General features: G+C 33.4%; 1 protein-coding gene across 1 annotated transcript in view; it reads right to left on the reverse strand.

Moving 5' to 3' along the window:
• LOC145303471 (inhibitor of Bruton tyrosine kinase-like) overlaps positions 1–24,123 on the reverse strand; it is a 147,890-nt gene that overhangs the window by 15,942 nt on the left and 107,825 nt on the right. Inside the window, exons 16-20 of the mRNA XM_080144819.1 lie at positions 23,914–24,010; positions 20,141–20,242; positions 15,656–15,773; positions 9,427–9,487; positions 2,800–3,108 (exon numbers count right to left, since the gene is read on the reverse strand). Coding sequence (XP_080000945.1) covers positions 2,800–3,108; positions 9,427–9,487; positions 15,656–15,773; positions 20,141–20,242; positions 23,914–24,010 — 687 coding nt within the window. The remainder of the gene's footprint in view (positions 1–2,799; positions 3,109–9,426; positions 9,488–15,655; positions 15,774–20,140; positions 20,243–23,913; positions 24,011–24,123) is intronic.

Here is a 24,123-nt window from a genome sequence, read left to right on the forward strand (position 1 = left end):
AACCCTTAGATATTTCTGAATTATCTCCCATTACTGTTTTGCTTTAGTTTTGGTTAACTTTGAAAATTTAGTACTTGTACAGTTTAAGCAAAAAAAAGGTTATATTGTATATATCCGTTATGGAATGAAGTTTTCCGAAAATAAATTTCACTTAATTTCATTAAAAACTTACAAAAAAAAAACTTAAAAAAAAAAAACTTAAAAAAAAAACAATTTATGATACCGAGCAAAAGGTAGTCATGTTTTGATCTTTAGGAAGAAAAGTTAGTATTAAAGATGGGGAGGGAGTGTCAGCACTTTAAACGGAGTTATCTCCTCGTGACGTGTTCAAAAAATTCAAAGATGGCTACTTTCATTGTGCTCTGATAAAAACGTGTTTTTCCGCTGTAAAAAAAAAAAAAAAACTACTCGGTCAAATTAAGTGAAAAAAATTTTTTTTAGAGATATTCAGTCCAAAACGGATGCGTACAAAATAACCTTTTTTTTTTTATATTTCCATTTTTTAATGCCTTGATTAAACTGTACAAGTACCCAAAATTTAGTTTTTTTTCTTTTTATCTTATACCAATTACTAGATGATAAATCTATTGAAAAATATCTATAGAAACCTTGAAAAAATAACATCTCGTTAAGGGGAATTAGAAATAGCTATTCACAAGACCAACCTATGGTTTAACCTTTATGCTTTACCGGTAGCCTCTTATTTTCATAAATTACGTTTAAGAATTTACAATTGATTAATAAATCTAATTAAATTTAGCACTCCATTTTTGTTAAAAAAGAAAATAATTCAGAAATATTAACTCCCAGTGTTTTGTTTGATCATTTTTATTATTTTTATTTTTAACTAGAACTTAAATCTTTCCCAGCATCAAACATGGCGATTTATACACCTGAAGAAGGTTGGAAGTTACATTGATTGAAACATTGTGCAAATAACACTCAAGATGAGAACAGTAGTTTGATTAATTCAAATAATACAACCAAATTTATTAACAAAAAAAATAGCAACATGCAACAATCTATGATAATTAGAAGATCTTAAATCATGGCTTATCTAGTTTTACTTTAATATAAACAAATTGCTTGTAAAAAGAAAAAAATGGTACAATAAGTTCGTCTATTTATGTGTTAGGTTTAAAAAAACAGCACACACAAAATTACACAAATTCATTAAGTATTTTTTAAATAGGAAAAAACACATTTTAATAGTGAAATGTCTCATCAGCCATTTTCTGCTTACGTTGAGGTCAACGGTCAAGAGACATAATTCAGAATTTAAATATCATACAGTCATCATAATAATACTGGTTAGAATTCGTTTACCAATCAAATTTTATTTTATTTTATGAAAACAAAAAATACTGGATAAAGTTTCAGAATTTTGGTGTTCAGCCTTTTTTTTTTTTTTTTTTTTAACTTAACAGAAGATTGCCGAGTTCTGGTGATATCTGAGCTTCAAATTTTACATAAATTTAAATTGATAAAACACATTTTTTAATGAAAAAATTATATTTTTACAAAATTAATACATATATAACAAACTAAAAACAAAAGATCATTTTAAAGATAATGATCTATAGTAAAATAATAAAATAACTTCAGAAAGATTCAAAATAAAAACTTTTTCAACTTTTAATAGTTTTCCTTTTTGCTACTTCCTCATTTTATTTGTTTTTTTTTTGTTTTGTTTTTTTTGTACTAATTAGTTTAGTTGACATGGTGGATGTCTCTTTAATCACCAAATCTTCTGTTTTCTTTAGTTTCAATCTAAGATCCAAGAATTCTATGAAAGTCAGAAACAATGTTATCATTGATTATAATGTCAATAACATGGTACAAAAATAACAAATGACATTTGGTTATCTGGAATATTATTGTATCTTGTTGTGGCTGCATCAACAGACATATTTAGGGTTGGAACCTTATCATACTGGGCACAGTGCCACCAGTCTCTGGAGGCCATGATAGTCACATCCTGTTTCAAGCAGCAGCTGACCATTTGAGTCAAGTTCAATAGAGAAGAGCTTGACACCCTAATATCTGCATTGTGTGTGAACATTTCTGAACTAATACTGCACTACTTTGAAGTTCTTTTAAAACTCCTATACATTTTATGCACAGTGAGCACTGATACAGGTTTCTTTAGTGAGGATTTCCTTATTCAAGAACCCAGATTTGGATTACTTCTTCGGTACCTTTTCAGAGTCATTACAGACACTGAAATCTTTCTTCTATGTAACTTCACTCTTTATCTTCTCAACTTATTTTATTTATATATATATATATATATATATATATATATATATATATATATATATATATATATATATAGTAATAGGAGCAAAATTCGAAAGATAAGAAAAAAGTAATAGGAGGAAAATTCAAAAGATAAGAAAAGATTAATAAAAAAAAAAACTTTTCAAATTCGAAAGTGCAGAAATATAAATATTGAAGTATATATTTATAGAACAGCAACCTTATCCAGATTAAAAAGTTCAATATCAGTGATAGAGTCTAATATAGGTAGAAAAAGTTAAGATATTGTAGAATTAAATTTATATTTTATTCAAAACAAGGAATGAGAAAATGTTCATATTCCTTGTTTGGAATAAAATATTGTCAATTTAATTCTGCAAGTGTTTGTCTATGCTAACAGTAAAAGGTTGTTCATAAAAAAATCATCATCATCATTAACAGTGACTACTTGGTCAGTCCAACATGCCTTTCCAAAATCAGCAGCAGCCAGCAGCAGATGGGCAATCATGTTGATAACATAAACAGTAAAAAAAATCTTACCTTTTGTGTAATACTGTCATCTTTCTTTCTTTTGTGAACATCTTCAGCAGTTATGATCGGTTTTTTGTCTGCTTCGTCAACACAGTTTCCTACTGGACTGGATGTACTGTCCGTATGAATACAATCTTCTTCCGAGATACTTTTCGTTTTGACACGAGGACGACGCTTAGAGAATTTCTGTTTACACACAGAATCGGGCTTTAAATTCTTTTGCTTCTTGCTACGTAAATATGTCGTTAATGACTTTATGTAATTGTCTTCAGGACCCGAGGAAAACGGCGTCACTAGACGACGGGACATCTTGTCGACCTTGAAAAACAAAGGCAAAAACACTAATACAACAAGAAGCAATAAAAAACAAAGTCGAAACAGTAAAATAGGGTTTTTTATGAAAACAGATAAAAAATTTATTAAATTTTTAAATATTTAAAATGATAGCAGATGACGGAACATTGGGCTATTGAAGTTAAAGACTTTTAGGTATTTTCTTAATTTAACTAAGGTGGTGAACTTTAAATCAAGAACTAATTCCAGATTGGGCAACTATTGATTATCTTGAGTTCAGCTTGGTTTGGTAATTCATTGTGTTGTTTCAGCAGGATGAAGCCACATGTCATGCAGTGAATAATATGATCAATTTACTAAGAGAAACATTTATTAAATGGAGGATTTCACAAAATGAACCTGTCAACTCATTTGTGCAATTTAACCCCATTAGATTATTTTCTTTGGGGATATGTAAAGTTCCAGGTCTATGCTGATAAACCAGACACAATAGAACACTCGGAAGACAATATTTTTTCACATCTTTTTCTTCCTTAGTTTCCCTCTCTGGGTTACTCTAACCAAGTTTGTTGACCTATTCCACAAATCCTAAAACTCCATCATGAAAAATCTCCAAAAAAAATACATGATTAAACCCAGAATTCCAACTTCCAATATAGACACCCACTACCATGCCTCCTTCTCTAACATCAGGGGTCTACGTTCCAACCTTCCAGTGGTTGAAATCCAATTATGGGAGACCAAACCTGACCTATTCTTCCTAAGCAAAACTGGCCCAACTATTGGACAAACTATTTCTCTAGATGAGTTCATAATTAAAGGATATTCTAATTTAACATCCAAATCTGACCGCCCCACCCCAGATCGACATGAGCATGGAATATGTGCCTGCATTAAAGATGGCTTTCCATGTGGTAAAGACATCTCCAGAGAAGACCCTAAATTGCTCTATATGTGCTTTCGGATTGCACTTTCTCACACCACAGCGTTTATATTTGCCCTCTATCGCCCCTATAACAGTGGAGTTAGTATATTTAAGAGCATATTTGAGAATATTGACCACATCCTGCTTGCTCATCTTCCGACTAACATTCACATCTGTGGAAACCTCAATGTTCACAATGTGAAATGTTTAGCCCACTCAAACAAGACAGATGAGGGAAGGTTCTGTCACGATTTTCCCATTGCTTATGACCTAACTCAGACTGTACACGAACCCACCTGTGTGCCTGAGACTGATATGCAAGTCTTCTAGACCTTTTTCTAACAATTTGCCCTGAGCTATGTTCGTCTTCCATTGGGATCTTCAGATCACTCGGTTGTCTCCGTTAAGATAAAAACACAATGAAATAAGTCATCCGACATACCTCTTCATCGTACAGTATACTCTATACTCTATGGCTGACTAGAATAGCTTTCGTACATTTATATCAGATATACCTCTTCGATCCATGTTTAAAAAGAATGTGTCTTCCATAGTATCATGGTTGACTGAATAGTTAATTGTAGGTATAGACCGATTTATACTCTCCAAAAAATTCCAGCAAAAACTTAACAGCCAGTCATGAGCCATAGTTCTCTCCAGAATGTGCTGCAGCTCATTCTACTCCATGAGATCAGGGCCGCCAACCCCCTGTATTTTCTCCTGTGTCTGAAAACACGCTATGCGACATCTGTGCATGATGTTGCCAAGCTAATTAAAAACCTCGATTCCAGTAAATGGCATTCCTATTCTAGTGCTCCAAAAGCTTCAACCAGAACTAGCTGCCATACTTACAAAGTTTCCCAACACCCTGGAAAACCTCATCAATACAGATCAATCAGTCTCCTGTGTGTCATGAGTAAGTTACTAGAATCTGTGTTAAATAGAGAAGTAGTCAACCACCTCAGCAAAAATAACCTCCTCAGTGACATGCGATATACTTTCTGTTCTACTAAATCTACAGCTGATGTGTTAACAGTTATATCTCATAGGATTAGCAAATCTCTTGATGGAGGCTTCCTTTCTAAGGCAATTGCCCTTGACATATCAAAGGTTTTTTGATAGGTTGTGGCACAAAATCTCCAGCTACGGTATAGCTGGAAATGTCTTTTCAATTATTAAATCATTTCTCTCTGATAGGTTCATAAGAGTAGTGGTTGATGGGCAAAAATCTGAAGCTCACAGAATTAATGCTGGAGTTCCTCAGGGATCCACCCTGGGTTTAACTTTCTTTTTGATCTACATCAATGATCTCCCAAATTACATTCTAAGATCATTTGTAGATATTTGGTAGGATCGTTCTACCGTTCCAGTACATATCTCACTGTTGATGCAATTCTCTACATGTATAAGAGCCAAGTACATCCAAGGATGGAGTACTGTTGCCACATCTGAGCAGGACCTGCTAGAAGTAGCTTATCCTGCCTTGACAGAGTTCAAAATAGACTTTGTAGCCTAGTGGGGGATACCCTTTTCTCTTCCCTGGAACGTCTTTCCCACAGAAAAGACGTCGCAAGCCTGTCTCTGCTTTATCATTATTTTCATGGCAAGTGCTCGTCTGAGCTCCAATTTATGCTGCCTCCTGGCCTGACTTTCATGAAAAACACTTGTCTAGCTGAAATCACTATCAATAATTTTCCCCACTCTTTATCTGTGCCTAAACCTAAATACAGATTCCATGAACAAAGCTTCTTTCTTAGAACTGCATGCTTGTGGAACTCGGTTCTATTTTTCTGCTTTCCAACTGACTACAATATGGTTGTCTCCAAGTCCAATGTGAACAAATTCTTGATGAGCCATCTCCTTAAGTAATCCAATTTACAAAATTTCCACTACTAATGATGACTGACATTTCCCCTTGACCACTGTATACTCATTAACTCTTATCCTCGAGTGGCCTCCAGACCTTGATAAGTGGTGACTCCTTTGTAAAAAAAAAAAAAAACACGTTTGACATGTTGACAAAATACAGTATTATTTAATGTGTAAAGTTTGTGAAAATTTTACCTTTAGATTACGTCATATACACACAAGCCATCAGGCCATACGCACAAAATTGTATTTTAAATTATAAACACCAAAAATTAATCTTTGGAATAAACCACATATTTGTATAATAAAAATATTTTCTACGATTTACTTTAATTTAAAAAACATGCTTTATAATAGTACTAGCAGAGGTACCTGGCATTGATCGGGGTAATACAAATTTAAATGGAAGTGAAATTATGTGTAATATCTTTATATTAAAATTTCTACTTCTTACCCTTTCTCTCTCTCTCTCTCTCTCTCTCTCTCTCTCTCTCTCTCTCTCTCTAGCAGTCTCTATGTTTCTCTCTTTTCCTCTCCTCATTTTACGGCCTTTCTTTGTAACCTTTTAGGTATGTTTCATCTAACTCATTCCTCTCTCTTGTTATACTGTGCTGAAGCTAAATGTAATTCATATATTTGAGCAACTCTTTCCAAATGTAATACTGCATCATATTTATTGCTTTTAGGCAACTCAAAATAGAACAAAACAATGATATTCTTGATTAAATGTAATTCCGTTCCCTCCACCCGCTTTCACAATAAAATGCAGAGAAATTAAAAAGAAAAGATCTTAAAAATATATATATGCAATAAAGTAATTTTCAGATCATAAACTGCTTCAGCCATTTCTGGGACTGGCTCTATATACCCCCTCTTAGAAATATGTATGAAATAAATTGATTTTCAGATCGTAAATTGCTTCAGTTATTTCCGGGACAGACTCCATATATCCTCTTCTAAAAAATATATATGTAATAAAATAATTTTCAGATCATAGACTGCTTCAGTCATTATCAGGACTTACTCCATACAACTACCCTCTTAAAAATATGTATGAAATAAAGTAATTTTCAGATCAAAAACTGCTTAAGCCATTTCCAGGACTGCCTCTATATACACCCCTCCTAAAAATATGTGGGTGAGTGTCTGTGGAGCATTGCCTGTGCATTGACCCCCCACACACACACACACACATACACCTAAAAAAAAAAAAATAAAAAAAATCAAAACAACTTTTCTTTCAATCAGATTAGCAGGGAGTGGCCCGTGCAACTGAAAAAAAAAAAAAAAAAAATGAACCGTGATGGTGAAACGCGAAAAAGGGGAAGAAGGCAAAAGCCATATGGTCAAACACTTTTGCCCATATGGCCACGAGTGCTTTGTGATGTCATAACATTGCAAAATAAGCATTTTAAACATAGTTTTAGTTTAATGTGCATGCAGGACTTGCGAAAAGAGACATGAAAAACGGATCCCCTCCTCCAAAAAGTGGTTAAGTTGACCCCCACAGAACAAATTTTTGTTTTCAATTTTAACATATGAATTATTAGGCATGATAACAGTTTTGTGCCAGTCAGATGTGGATGACAAAAGTTTTTAATAGACATACAAACACACACAAACATCTCTCCTTTATATAATAGACTAGCATCAATACTCAGCATTGTCCGGGTTCACTTGAAGTTCGATTTGGACACCCCTGCTATACTAAAAATATTGAGCAGTTTTTCATTATAATATGTCAACTCGATCATGGGCAATGTCGATACCCCCAGTTAAAAACGCATAAAAACACAAAAATGTAATCGTCTCAAAAAAGAAGTATGTGACAACCTCCCCACCAGATATTTCGGCAGAAGGGATACGAAGAGAAGAAGCTATTCTTTGGATATTGAGCACTTTTTGTTGCCTGTGTGCTGACCCCCCCCCCCCCAAGATAAAAGAGTATATAAATCAAAACAACTTTTCTTTCAATCAAAATAGCATGGAGTGCCCGTGCCACCAAAAAAAATAAAATGAGCCGCGGTGTTCAGGCTTGAACATAAAAGGCAAAAGAGAGGAAGAGAAAAAATGAACTGCAATGGGTGAAACACGAAAAAGAGGACTAAGGCAAAAACTTATAAACAAACACTTTTACCCACACGACTACGAGTGTTTATGATGTCAAGATGTTGCAAAATGAGCATTTTAAACATAGTTTTAGTTTGATATGCATGCATCACTAGCAAAAAAAGCAACGCAACAAAAGATCTCCCCTTCCAAAAAGTGATCCAGTTGACCGCCACAGAATTAATCTTTTTTTCTAATTTTTACATATCTAGTTTAATAATAATTAATTGTAATTTTCTAATGTTACGATTTTGCAGCCTTCCATGAGATGCCTGAAATTTTTCACATGCAATATTTAAAAAAAATGCTTGGAGTGACAAGCTTCAATTTTCAGGGTTGCCTAGTTTTTATGATACCAACAATTGGGGAAAGTTTTAAGAAAATCTGAGATGTATTGGAGACATTATCTGGATGATTTGACTCTGCAGGAAGATGGGTAGATAAAGTGATTGAAGTTAAGCATGTAAGTGATTGAATCATACAGATTTTAATATGACCAAACCAACAAAGTCTCCTGTTCTGCACACATTTCCCTATGCTATTCGGATTTAATAGCCTGTCTTAAACACTCACATTTCTCTCCATGCAACAAATGTTCTCAGTCTTTAATTTTCCAGATTTTCCAAGTGCAAAGTAAACAAAGGTCGAGACAGCAAAATGAAAGCCATGAAGAAGATATGATCTACATGTCTAGAATCCAAGGTTTTTTTTTGTTTTTATGTAAATCGTTCCAGGCTAGGCATGAAGCTACTTGATGTAAGGAGCTAAAAATAAATAAGTAAATAAAAAATACTTGAAGGTTAAAAACTAGCCAATGATAAATGTTAGATGGATAGATTCAGACCCAAAAAACAGCAATTCTTCTCCCTTTATCAGAAACATCGTTCATGGAATGTGAGGACTAAAGGACAAAATAAGGGAAGCAGGAGTTATGAATGCTAATGCAATGGATAAAAGTGTTGTTGTACAATACAGCTCAGCTAATATGAAGAATTACTAGACTTTACTGAGGAGAAGAAATTGATACTAGCACAAATTGCATTAAGTACAACAGTTTTTTTTTTATTATTATTACATCATTTTTGGTTTGTAAATTTAAGATATGTTTGTTTTTAAAGGGATATAATTTTTTTTTGTACTTTGAAATTTTCTTCCTTGATACATTCTTTAAGCAGGATTATCTTCCTTGTTAAGAGACACTTAAAAGCAGAATTATATGCCCTTGGCGAGCGACACTAAGGAAGGGTTATCGGTCTTTGCTACACACATTACTATAGGGTAGAATTCAAAATGGATGTTACTGATCACAGTTTATCTACACATAATTTAACCTACATTGTTTTATGTTTCAAATAAATCATTTTCATTTGTTAATTTCTGCATCTCGCATCATTTAACCACCTACTAATTTCAAATAATAAAAAAAACACAAAACTCACCTTTTTCCGATAAAACTTCTCCAATTCTCTGATGACCTCATCACTGACCATATCCAGCATCCTAGACAAGAAGATAAATGATAATTCGAATCATGTAAATATGTAATCACCTATGTAACAATCACAGAGTCTGAAAGTATCGTGGCTGTTTTAAGTACAGAAGTTTTCATTGTGTTCGTAGAAATTGTGTTCGTGCCTTCCTCTGCCTTCTCCTCCTGTAAAATGCCACCAACCCATTGAAATCATTAATAAAATTCACAATGCTTTCTACAATCCAATCATATTTGGTACAAATAAACTTTAGTCTATACCTTACTTGTCCACCAAGTTTCCATCCAGAATGCCCGACAGTTTTTGTTTTATCAATGTGCAATTATTCACACTTTTACATTTCAGTCACACTTGGATACGACTGATTTAGGCTGTGATGGTCCTCTTCAGTTCAGAAATAGTCTGAGTATTGTTTTGATAGCTATTATCTTTAAGAGAATGACACAGATAAAAATCTGGAAGAAGCAGGGGCTTAAGGTCCAGTGAATGTCGTGCCCATATAGAATCTACTGATGAGACGACAACCAAAGTGTCCAACATATCATTGAATGCAATAAAACAAAGACTGTTGGCTACTTAAGATTGGAATTTTGTGGTCAAGTCAGGTTTAGACTTTATACGAAATACACGCCTGGGCGCCTGGCATTGCCCGGGTGTTTGGAGGTGTGTGTTGAGCAAAAAAAAAAAGTTGTAATAGGCAGACAGGCTCGATCCGTGGAAAAGAAAGTGGAGGTGTGTGTAGTAAGCAGGCTCGAACCTGTAACACGCCAGAGAAAAAAGAGGTGAAAAAAAAAAAAAAACGCTCTTATTGATAAGCCTACCGTGGTTGTGATGTCACATGCGGTTGACATAATGCCTTTTATGTGATGTCATTTAGCCGAGCTTTGAATGACTTGCAAAAAATGTCAGTGAAAAAACTGACCCTCCCTATAGAAAAGTGCCCAGTTGAGGGTGAAGGAATTAATGTTTTTGGCCAATTTTTCGATATTTGTTGTCCAAAGGGTCGAGCTTCAAAAGGATACTGATCTCGTGAAAATCCGTCGCCTCTGTCTAAAGTTTTAGGCAGGCAGACATACATACATTCATACATACATTTAAACAGACAGGTGAGATTTATATTATAGACTAGCGGGGCTACCCAGCATTGCTCTGGACCATATAAACAATGAGAAAATTGCATTTGATTTTGAATATATTTGTTATTCTTAGGAGAGAGGAATTTTTAATGTCTATGTATCATTTGCTATTTCAAGCAAAAGAATATTTTACCTAGCTAGGACGGGTATTACACATATGAAATAATTGTATCTTACCTAGGGTAGGTGATTTACAGCATGTATATGAAATAATTTTACATTTGCAAGGACGGGTAATATACAAGACATATTTAAAATATTTTACCTACACTAAGACAGGTAATTTAAATACATATATGAAACAATTTCACATACTTTTTTACCCCAAAATGGACATTACTCTCTCCAACCCAACCCCCAAAAGAGAACTCGAGCACATTTAAAATTAACATAATCATGCTTCTTTCTACCCACCACTAACACCATTTACATCATTCCCGGATGATAACATCAAAAATTTTTTTAAAAATATAGATCACCCCCAACAGAAACTGGTCAAGTAAACTTTCATAGAAAACCAACAATATATATGTATTAATCTAATTTTGAGATCGTAAACTGTTTCAGCCATATCCAGAATCGACTTCACAAATAAAGTAATTTTGAGACATAAAATTGTTTAAGCCATTTGCGATACAAACTTTATAGTCTACTACCCTCATTGAATTCAGAGTGACACTGGTTATTCTGCTATTTGCCCCTATCTCATTCAACCCCGGGCAACACCAGGAATTCTGCTAATATATATTTCCATAAATCTCCTTCAATCTCAGGCAACGCCAGGGATATTGCTAGTATATTTTCTCACCGACCTCATTCAATCTTGAGCAATGTTGGGTATTCTGCTAGTGTATATGTGCCGCTATCTAATACAATCCTGGGCAATGCCAAGTATTTGTCTATTCTGTATTTGTACCAATATCATTAAATCACAGGTGATGCCAGGTATTCTATTAGTATTTATTTACACCTGCCTCATTAAATCCCGGGCAATGCCTGGTATTCTACTTTTATATATTTTCACCTATCTCATTCAATTCCAAGCGACGCCAGGTATTTTGCTAGTATATATTCTCATTTATTTCATCCAATCTCGGGCAATGCCGGGTATTCTGCTAGTATATATCTCCATCAATCTCATTAAATCCTGGGCGATGCAAGGTATTCTGCCAGTATATATTTCGATTAATCTCATTCAATCCCAGGCAACGCCAGGTATTCTGCTAGTATATATTTGCATCTATCTCATTTGATCCCAGGCGCCCGTGCATTCTGCTAGCATACATTTGCATGTATCTCATTCAATCTCAGGTGACTCCGGTTATTCTGCTAGTATATATTTGGACCTATCTCATTGAATCCCATACTTCTTGGATATGTTACTAATTCGACAATCATTTTTTCTGATTTAACCAACAGTATGCTGCCCTCTTTTACTAAAATAATAACTTTGAGACATTGCCTGGGCTTTTTATTTCATTACAAACACATCAATCAAATAACTCACATTTCATCATGTTTCATAATTCTTGAACATATTATTAATTTCGACAATCATTTTTCATGATTGAACCCATATTATCACCATCCCCCTCTTATGAAAATAATAACTTTGATACATTGTCTGGGATGTTTATTTCATTACAAACACACTAATCAAATAACTCATATTTCATCATTTTTCATAATTCTTGGATAGGTTACTAATTTCGACCACCATTTTTCATAATTTACCCCACATTATCGCCCCCCCCCTTACTAAAATAATAACTTTGATACATTGTTTGGGCTGTTTATTTCATTACAAACATACAAATCATATAACTCACAGTGTTTCATAATTCTTGGACATGTTATTAATTTCGAGAATCATTTTTGATGATTTGATCCAGATTATCGCCTCCCTCCTATGACTAAAGTAATAACTTTGATGCATTGTCTGGGCTGATTTCATATCCCCCACTTCACTGTTAAAAATATACATGAAATAAAGTAATGTTTAAATCGTAATTGTTCGCAGCCATTTCCAGGACTGACTTCATATCCCCCACCCCACTGTTAAAAATTTACATGAAATAAAGTAATGTTTAATTCGTTAGCGGTTTCAGCCATTTTCAGGACTGATTTCATATCCCCCAGTCCACTCTTAAAAATATACTTGTTTTCAAAATTAATACATAAAAACATTAACACGGTTAGGGATTAGGCAACCATTACTTCAACATGAATTCCTTAGGGTAGTATCAGTCTCAGCATTCCAGTGACTTTAATCCCCCCTCACTTCTTTAACTCAGGATTACTTGATATATTTACATGATTTTTAGAATGTTACAACTAAGCCCCTAGCATGCACTTATTTATCTGATTTTTGGAATCAGCAGTTCAACCATGTAATTTTTGGAATATGACATCTTACGTCAATTTTTTGTCTCAAAAATTAGTATGCCACTCTGGATTATAATATCACGATAACCTTCGAAGGTGGTTAATGTAAGTATTAAAAGTCACCATGAGAGAGAGCTGATGTCACATTCGGTGACATGACTAAGCATTTTTTTCAAATATGTATAAACAAGAAAAAGACCCTTAAACTTAAAGTGGTCAAGTGGGTGATTTCTCTTGAACTTTGTTGGAGACGCCTCTCCATGGGATTAATGGACTATCTCATGATGTCACTTCCGGTATTGAGTACCGGTGCCCGGCAGTCTGAGTTTGGCATGCGACCAAGGCGGTCGGGTGCAAACACCCAACCGTTGAGGAAGGGTATTGCTCCACCTATTTTTGCCTGTAGTATATGTGAATACATGTTCGTTCTTAAAAGTCCTGCATTCCTTCGTTCTTATTACCATTTCACCCCATAACAGACTTTTGCAAAATTAAGCTTTGTATACTGTTGGAACAAGACTGAGAATAAATTTGCTTTCTTTCAGTTTTGCTTTTTTTTTATGTTGAAAAGCCAAAGAAACACACAGCGAGTGAAAAAAAAATCGCAAACATAGCGTTTAAAAATCGCCAAAATTAAAGGTACACTCAAGCTCATTTCGTAAATCTTAGATATTATAATATATGGAGCATATAAAAAGTTTTAAGAATAAGTGACCCCACCGAGCACCCCCCCTGAAAAAAGCCTTTGCCAGACATACACAAAAACTGCACACACACACACACACACACACATGTTTGCTTTTATATATATAGACTAGCGGGGGGTACCGGAGGGGGGGGGGTTAAATGATAATAAAAAAATGTTTTGGTAGGTGAGTATGAGAATCGAACCCGTACCCTTGAGTTGGAAATTAATGTGTGAAAAAAAAAAAGTGCGATGTTACCATTGGGCCACCGCGACATACAGCGTAGACATGTTTGAATTTATTTATCTAACTATAAAAACAGGCGTGCGTAATAAAAGTTAACTTTGCTGCTTCCATTTGAACTAATTAAGAAGGTCAAATAGAAGTCACGCAGCGTCTGAGTTTGTTTATCGAAATTTGACTGTCTGATATACAAGATCTGATATACAAGATTGATCAAAGCTGATTGCTTCTGGACGTTTTTCCCGGCGCAATGCCGCGAACACGTCCGTTTGAGTTTAGTTTCACTTTATTTATACTAAAAAACCCAATCAACACGCGAGAAGCCAAAATAGCAATAATTTTGTAAAAATCGACGTAAATAAATCTATACGCTACGCGCTTTCCTAATTCCTAGATATTATTATATAGGACCTATATACACAGTTTTAAGCGATAGTAACGACCCCGGGAGCGTGTGCGAGAAAAGCCTTTTGAAGACATACACGAAATGGTCACACACATTTTGCCTTTTATATATATAGACTAGCGGGGATACTCGGCGTTGCCTGGATGTTTGGAGGAGTGCGTGTAGGGGGGGGGGATAAAGAATAAGCGAAGTAATAACCCTGTTTAAACTTTCTTAAAAAATCGAAAAATATAAAATAAAAAAACAGCGAACGAACGTAAAACTTCTTTTAAAAAAATCAGATAAATAAAAACCAAAAAAAAAAAAATGAAAAAAAAAATGGACGAGTTCGGAAAAACAAAAACAAAAAAACACAGCGAAAAGCGAAAAAAAAATGGTATAAATAGCCTTGTTTCAATATTAAAAGTTTAAAAATTGAAAAAAAAATATATCTGATAACTGGGATTGAACCTGCAATCTTAAGATAATGGTATAAACGAATTCAAGGTACAACGTCTTTTGTGCGTGTTGACGCATGCATAGAAGCCATCGTGTCATGAAGATACAATTTTTTTTCCACCTTTTATGGTAGAAAAGTGTCTGGTTGAGGTTGAAGGAATTAATTTTTTTGGCCAATTTTTCGATATTTGTTGGATGAAGGTTTGAGCTTAAAAATGATACCTATCTTGTGAAAATCCGTCACCTCTGTAGGAAGATTTTGCAAGACATACAAACACACATACATACATACACACATTTTCGCTTTTATATATATAGATGGTTGGATTGTAGAAAGTATTTTGAATTTTATTAATTTCATGGCTAGCATTCTATAAATAAATCCATTTTAAAGTTTGTTTTATTTATCTTTTTTAATTTAAGTGTCACCACTTATCAAGGCTAAAAACCACTCAAGTATAAAGGTTAATGTAAGTTATGAATTTTCAATTGAATGATGAAGAATATTATGGGATGATTGAAAATTATGAATGGAATGAACAAAGTTTGAGTATTCATGAGGGCAACATTTGTTGACATTGGACTTGAAGACAGTCATCTTGTAGTTTGCAGAGAAGTAGTTCTGTTGTAATGTGCTCCACAGAAATTCTGTTTAATGTTAGACACATGGAGGAAGAAACAAAAGTTTGTTACAATTGTCGCAACAAGATGAGTTCGTTTGTTATGAAATTTTTACAAAGACTGAAGCTCAGCCGTGCACTTTCTATGAACATAGCAATAGAGTAGAGAAAGACTAGTGACGTTTCTAGGGAGATGGGGATGAAATATGTATCCATGAAAGGTGAATATTTATTTATTTAGGTTGTGGTCTTCATCCAACTCACCTTGATTCCAGTAAAAGCGCCAAATTATCGTAAATAATTTGCAGACACGTCTTTTTCAGTTGATTTGCATTATAGTCAAATGCAAATTCTAAAATTTCACACACATTTTTTAAATTGACTATAAAAAAGAAAATAGAATTTAAATTATTTTTTTACAAAAAACTGAGACAAATCATAACAATCATCATCTTTGGTTTAACATCGGTTTTACAGTGTGAAACGATAAAATTGTTGCACTAGAAAAGATGATATGATTCCATTTCCATTTGATGAAAACCAGTTTTCTTTTTTTGTTACAGACCATCTACTAGTTAGCCAGAGTGATAAGCGCCTTCTATCAATTCTGAAAGTGACACAATATTCAATGAGTGAGATCGGAGATGCACCGCTGTACAATTCATACTCTCCACCAATCCAAGGTATGACAGCAGGACCATTGCCAGCACCCTCAAAATGCAAATCCAGACAGTTCAACGCTTGAGGACAAATCTCAATGAAGTTTCCGGCCATTTTCCGGTCTTTGGTGTGGTTCCAAGTGAGGGCCACATCATGCCACTTTGCATCTTTGAAATCAGCTTAAAAGTCAACACCGAAGTATACCTGGATGTGCTGAAGAGCGTGGTGATCCCCTGGTGCAATCAGGTGGCTGCTGGCGACCCTGGCCCACAAGAACTCGGCGCTGGCCCACAAGTCCAAAAAAACCCAGGCTTGGCTTCAGAAAGAGTGCTACGACTTTGTACCTTTCTCTCATTTGCCCCCCTCCTCCCCCGATCTGAATCCGCTCTTTAGAACAACAAATTTATCATTTCACACTGGACATGCTGGCATGTTTAGCTGGCTTTAAGAAATTGACTTCCAAACTAATCTATCTCTGAACAGATCTTATTTATCCTTTTCAATATGATTAAACCAACAAACATTTCTGTTCTGCACATGTCTGGCCAAATTTATTCTTTCTCTGAGGTCATCAGATCTAGGCCTGTCTTTAAGATCCATATTAACCATCCATCATATTATTCTCTGTCATTAGCACTATGATAATGTACTTTTACTACAATTTATTCTTAAAATTATGTAGTGCCATCTGGACAACTAAGAAAATAGAAACATTTTTCAATCACAATCACAAAAGAATTAAAATTGTCAAAGGAAATAATTGATATTTTTGAGTGAAAAATATAAACACCAGAGTTCCTCTTACAACAAAAACTTTTTTTTTTCCTGCATATGTTTAATACATACGCAAACAAATAAAATTTAAAAACTAACATGATTTGACTGCAGTTCTGAATACAGCTAGTATGTATATATTAGTAATGGGACGATTCCAATATTTTTCCAAATTCCGATACAATTACCAATTCTGATTCCAATTCTTTAAAAATCTTGATGATTAAGCTAGCTTTGATGTTGTGGGAGGTCATTTTGGTGATGTTTTCGATGTATGACCAAATGAAGTAGTCCAGCGGGTTCAGGCTCCTGAAGCACTCCTGAAGTCAAACCTGGGTATCTTTGGATTTGTGGGCCAGCGCCGAGTCTTGCTGCCACACCCTACGTCTGCCAGTGGCCACCTGATTGCACCAGGGGATCACCGCACTCTTCAGCACATCCAGATACACTTTGGTGTTGACTTTCAAGCCGACTTCGAAGATGGGAGGTGGCATGATGTAACCCTCAATTGAAAACAAACCAAAGACCATAACCATGGGTTACCTAATGCATTGAGACGTGCCCTCAAGCACTGAACCGTCCGGATTTGCATTTTGAGATGTTAGCAATTGTCCTGTTTTGATAACTTGGATTGGTGGAGAGCATGAACTGTACAGCGGTGCATCTCTGATTTCACTCGTTGAACTTTGTGTCACTTTCAGACATGACAGAAGGCTGCTATCACTCTTGGAATTTGGACACAACTGACCAACTAATAGATGGTCTGCAACAAAAAAAAAATATAAAACGGTTTTCATCAAATGGAAATGGAATCATGTCTTTTCTAGGGCGACAATTTCATCATTCCGCCCTGTATTAATAAGCTTGTTAAATTCATTGGTTTTTATCTTTGGATACATTTAACCTGACCTGAAATTATGTGTGTGTGTGTGTGTGTGTGTGTGTGTGTTAGGGAGGGAAATGAAAAAGAAAACTAAAAACCATCTGTTTAACGGTATCACTTTTGCATTTTTTTGAGAAAAGGAAGGGCTCACTCTCAAAATTATCCCAGATATTTTTTTTTTATTAATGTTTAGCAGTAAGTCTAATATTCACAAATTTGATAGATTTTTAGAATAGTCTGTGATTGATTTTTGTTTATATTTTCTTTCACCATTGTATATTTTCTGCATTGCTATAGCCTTATATATGTGTGTGTGTGTGCGTGTGTAAAAATTAAATTTACATAGATAAAATGATTTTAGAAGAAATTGAATTTTCATTATAAAAGACATTATTTTCCCGAAAGTTTAGGGAAAACGCTGCAAGTTTCATGATTTTTTCTTTTTCTGTCCAATTTATTCCAATAAAAAAATATATTATTTCTGTTATTACAAAGATAATTCAATGAAAATAAATTGAAAAACAATGTTCTTTTTGTTGTTAAAAATGATACCATTAATAATTATTGGACAACTTTTACAAAACTTTAAGAAAATTAAAATTAAAATCAAGAAAAAAAAAAGACTGTTTTCCTCCTACTTATAGACTTGATCATTTTTAAGACTAAGATCTAAAGGCATCTCTTGTTGTCATATTCTTTGTCTTCCTTCGTCGTCGTCATCATGGCAATGAAGGACAAGAATAAACCCAAGACAATAATATTATACTATTTATGTCTACTGATGAAATAATCGACTCACGTTTACTTTCCTGTGTTTTTGTTTCAAACTCTGGTGACCCTTTTCTTATTCAAATCAAATGCGTGCGGGCAAAACGTTTTCGCACTCCCAACTACTTCACAATAAAAATACAAAATATTTTTACAATGCAAATATTGATTTTTAATAGCTTTCATAATAATTAATACTACAATTTTTTTACAGGCATTTAAAATTGTTGTAGACTCTTGAAAATTCAGTATGTTATTGCTATACATCTTATGAGATGACTGATGAATTTTTATGATTTCAGATTCAAAGGAACAGCTACAGCAGGAATTGGAATACTCTACTAAAGCCTGATTGTCACAGATGGTGAACTTCAAAAGTGCAATCTGGACGTGAAGACACTTTCAAAGAACAATATGCAATAAAATTCTGTATCAAACTTGGAAAAAATGCCACAGAAATGTATGGAATGCTTTAGACTGCTTTTAGACCATCTTACATGAATCGAGCATCAGTTTTTGAGTGGCATAAGAGATTCAAAGAAGGCAAGGAGTCTGTGAGAGATGATGAAAGGTGTGGGAGGAGTAAGGAAGTCAAAACACCAGAGTTGATTGGCCAAATAAAGAATTTCATGGATAAGGACCGTTGTGTATAGACAATAAGTGCCCAATTTGATGTCAGTGTGGGAACTGTACACACAATTATTCACGAGGAACTGAAGATGTGGAAGATTTGCGTAAATGCACCAGTTCCCAACTCTATCCTTGTCATAGACTATTTGACCAAGATGGGCATCAAGACAGTTCCTCACCCTCTCTTTAGTCCAGACCTTGCTCCCTGTGAATTTTGGTTATTCCTTAAGTTCAAGGAAAACCTTAGAGGCTGTTGTTATGAAACAATTGAGGAGATGAAAGAGGCTGTGACAAGAGTCACTGACACGCTCACACAAGATGATTTTCATGGCGCCTTCCAGAAGTTGTTGGAGCAGTACAACAAGTGCATTACAGCTGAAGGAGATTACTTTGAATGGGACTAGAGTTTAATGTGTGTAATATCAATAAAAGTGCCCATACAAAAAAGTCTGGAAACTTATTGAAGACACATATAAATACAGATACAAATGGTTGATAAGTCTTAGCAACTGCTTTTTTTAAGTGATAAAAAAATCAACACAGCATCAATAAGTAATAGCCATTTCATAAAAGAATAAAGGATATTTTCGTTCAACCTAATCAAAAAAACAAAACTGCAGAAAAATCTTTATGATGCGTGTCCCCAACACAAAACAAAAATGCTATATTCCAAAAATCGCATAAATTGATTAAGTAGGGTTTTTTAACCAAGGAAATCAAATTTTATGATTTTTTTAATGATTAATAATATTTTGAAGCCATTACAAGACCGATTAAAACAAAAAAAAAAAATCTCGGTAGTTGAATTGAGTTATTTCTCTTGATTTCTAAAACATTCTAAAATATGACAGATCTGTCTGATTCTTTATAAAATTTGATTTTCTTAGTAAAAGAAAACAAAAAGCTACTTGATCAATGTATATGATTTTTGGAACATGACATTTTCGTTCCATGATTGGTTTTTCTGCATTTTGTTTTTTTACTTAGGTTGAATTCTGAACAAGCACTGATATTTTTTAATGAGAAAAACTTACTCAAAGTTATGATTTCTTTTTCCACCATGTCTTTAAGTTCTGTCAAAAGTAACTGATCCGCCATGATGAGCACTTCACAAAAAAGAGCAAGTGTTTTATTTACTGGAAAAGAGAAAAAAAATAATTAAAAAAAAATATATATATATATATATATATATAAAAATGTAAATGTTGGTTCGTTCGGAGTTAATTGTCTAAAAAAACCACTGGACGGATGGCTTCCACGTTTTGGTATAATATGTTTACTATATCCATGTGTGTTTTTATATATTCCTTTTTAATTATAACATTATACTTAATTTTTCTATGATAAATAGGTGGATTTCTTTTTACCGAGAGGCGATTTTTTTATTTAGGGACAATTACCGCTTCCTGTCACGTGACCAGTGTTACAATTTAGCGGTTTTCCTACTAGATCTGGAGATTTCGTTTACAATCTAGCGGGAAATTCTAGAAAATCTGGAGGTATTTGGCACCCAGAGACACCCGCATTAGATTACTTGAAAATACTTTAAAACATAAAATAAACTCATTCATGTAAGTAAAAAAAAGTAGCATTTATTGCCTTTGGTAACAATTATTTATTGATTATTTGTTTTGTTTTTCACCTTTTTTTCGACTAACCATTCTTAAATCTCACTATAAAATCGATTTTTCCAAGTACATTTTAGGGGGGGGGGCATTCCAATCTCCCCGAAGGGGTTTGTATTACTGTACACGGGTTTGTATTACTGTACACATAGATTCGAAAAAGTTGTCAAAAAACAAATATATAACAAATAAATGTTATCAAAGGCAAGATAAGTTACTTTTCTGCCAAACTGGCTAGCGATTTTCTGGACATTTCTTTCTCCTGATCTCGCGGGTTTTTTTTAAATCTCAGTTGACAACATTGCATCACTAAAAAAACACCACAGGCTTAATGTAAACAGAATGTGTTTACAATATGGTAAATTTTCAATGGGTTTATTGATAATGTAACCATGTGATTGAACTTTAATTTAAATTAACCACACGTGGTCGAAAAATGAATGCCGACGCTCAAAGTGTATACACATTTTGATTCCTCCCTTTACTTAAAAATTCACCAAAAATCCGGAAATTAACGAATTTTAATGAAAATTGCAGTATTTTTCAAATAATGATCGCAGAATATAATGAACTAATTATTTTTACTTAACTCTTGGTGAAAATGTTTTATTTTGTTTAAACAAAAAATACCTTTACTAAAGTTATGGTTTTCAGTAGTAAATAAAAAACGCAAGAATTTATTTTTGCTTTTTTTAAAGCATCGTAATTTGTAACAATAAAAAATAATTTTTACAGTAACATTACGAAAAAAGCCCCTAAAGTCCGTATTAATGTATTCGATATAACTCGAAGAAAAATGAATTATCGGATACTATTCAGGAAATTAAAGATTCAATTAGATTCCTATTTCAGTCACCTAAATTATTTAAGGTGAAATGAGTTTAGGAATTTATAGCCAAACCTAAATATTTTTTTTTTGGTAAATATCCAGATACGCTACTACAGAACACCGACCACTCTAATTTGTTTGGGGGGGGGGGGATGTGATGTGATGTTGGGGCGCGCGCGCGCCAACATCACATCCACCCCAAGTTTGACTATCAGATTCGTTGTCAGCGACCTCAATTACCTATAAAAAAACAAATTAGAGTGGTCGGTGTTCTGTAGTAGCGTATCTGGATATTTACCTTTTTTTTTTCTTGCTTAAAAAAAATAGCATTAATACAGTAAGTTAGGTAAACTGACTTTTTCGTTTAAAAATGGAATTATTTCCCTTTCGCTATTAACTTTTTTTTTTAAATTTTTTTTTTTAATAAATATTTTGTGGGGTTTGTATTACTGTACACATAGATTCGAAAAAGTTGTCCAAAAAGAAATATATAACAAATAAATGTTATCAAAGGCAAGATAAGTTACTTTTCTACCAAACTGGATATATTTTTTGTGTTTTTATTCAATGTAACATGTTTATTCAGCTCAAAAACCATACAGTGTTTACCGATGTATTGGAACATTCAAGATGGCGTCTGATTCTCTCTTTAACACGGTAAGTGTGGGAAAAGATGTTATAAATAAAAAACCGGATAAAATACTGTTAAAAACTCGCTCAATATATTGACATATATTCGGTGGGTTTTTAATAGTATTTTGTATAGTTTTTTATTTATAACACCTTTTTCCATACTTACGGTGTTAAAGAGGGTGTGAGACGCCATCTTGAATTTTCGAATACATCGGTAAACACTGTATGTTTTTCGAGCTGAATAAATATGTTACATTGAATAAAAACACAAAAAATATATCCAGTTTGGCAGAAAAGTAACTTATCTTGCCTTTGATAACATTTATTTGTTATATATTTGTTTTTTGACAACTTTTTCGAATCTATGTGTACAGTAATACAAACACCCATTTTGTGTTTTATATACATAAAGTACAAATGTTGAATGTTACTGTTTTGATTATATTCGTTTGGGGGAGGCACAATTAAAAAATTAAGAAAGATTAAAATGAAGCGAAATTTAAGTTTCCGTTCCATTTTTACAACAACCGTAAAACAGTGCATACTCAGCAAGTTTTATCGTAATTTATAAGCATATTGAAACACTAAATCAACATTTTATTTATTTTTTTGCATAATTAATGATGGAAGTATTTTTCTGTTTATTTTCTTAACATCTGTTAAAAAAAATAAATAATTTGTACATTCTCTTGAAAAAAAGAATCAAACTTTTCTCTACTTTCACATGTGTTCCATTTTAACAAACTGAGCCACAGCAACGCGTGGCCGGGTACAGCTAGTATATATATATATATATAGCTTCTTCTTATTTATTTAGAATTCAATAAAGCTTCCTCCAATATTCTATAATTCCTTAATCTCTTTTGTTCCTAATGAACCTTACGTTAGATGCCGCATCTTCCCCATGCTACCTAGCACCTTCTCTACTCTTCTGATGAGAAGCATTAGGCTTCGAAATGCCCTGGCATAAAGAGTCCCTTCTATCCCCCAAATTTTGCCTGTATTCCATTATTAAATAAATGATCCATTCTATATCTATCAATATATAGTTTTGTGTCTTCATTTCATACTCTTGTTGTCCTATTGTATAAGCTCCAATAATTATTGTTGAGCTTGGCATTATCCGTCAAAATATTTTAATAGATTTGTGGAATTGAACTTTCTCTTTTCCTTTTAAATTAAGCTATATATATATATATATATATATATATATATATATATATATATATATATATATACACACACACAATAGGAAATCCACCATTTGAAAAAAGCATTTCTATTTATTAAAATAAAATTGAAATTTTTTTTTTTAAATTTCCAAATAATAAAATATTCTTCTTCAGGAAATACAGACAGTTTTTTCTTTTTTTTTTACGTGTCATGGTGGAGGTAACACCTGGCACGTAGAATTTGGCGATTGTTGATTCATTGAACCATGAGAAGTGAAGAGTAAGCTTGTACAATATTAGGAAACATTTGACCCCTTAATAAGGGAAAAGGGACGTCAAATAAATGAATGATGTAAAAGATGCTGCACGATTGCCAATAATCAATAGAAGATTACATTTTCTTGCATTTGGTAAAAATTATTTCTTGAAAATTAGTTTGTTATTTTTTCACACCTTTTTTATTGTTAACTATAGTACACAATTGCCAATAATTGCAATTTCATTGTTTAAACATAAAAAACATAAAAGAGAAGAATTTTATCTCTTACCAAACAAACTCGGAACTTCATTTTCATACAAATACTCCATGAGAAAACTTAATATATCTGCCGGGAATGCAAACTTTATAGGTTTTTTTGTGGATGCCTTGAAATTAATAAAAAAAAAAAAAGATTGTTACACATAAAAAAGTCAATGTTATAAAAGAAATTTTGAACATTATTCAGCAATTGACATAGTCAGTCAGTTGGAAGATATCA

Source organism: Euprymna scolopes, chromosome 19 (genome assembly GCF_053919585.1).
Source record: "Euprymna scolopes isolate OS-2025 chromosome 19, ASM5391958v1, whole genome shotgun sequence".
Lineage (NCBI taxonomy): Eukaryota > Metazoa > Mollusca > Cephalopoda > Sepiida > Sepiolidae > Euprymna > Euprymna scolopes.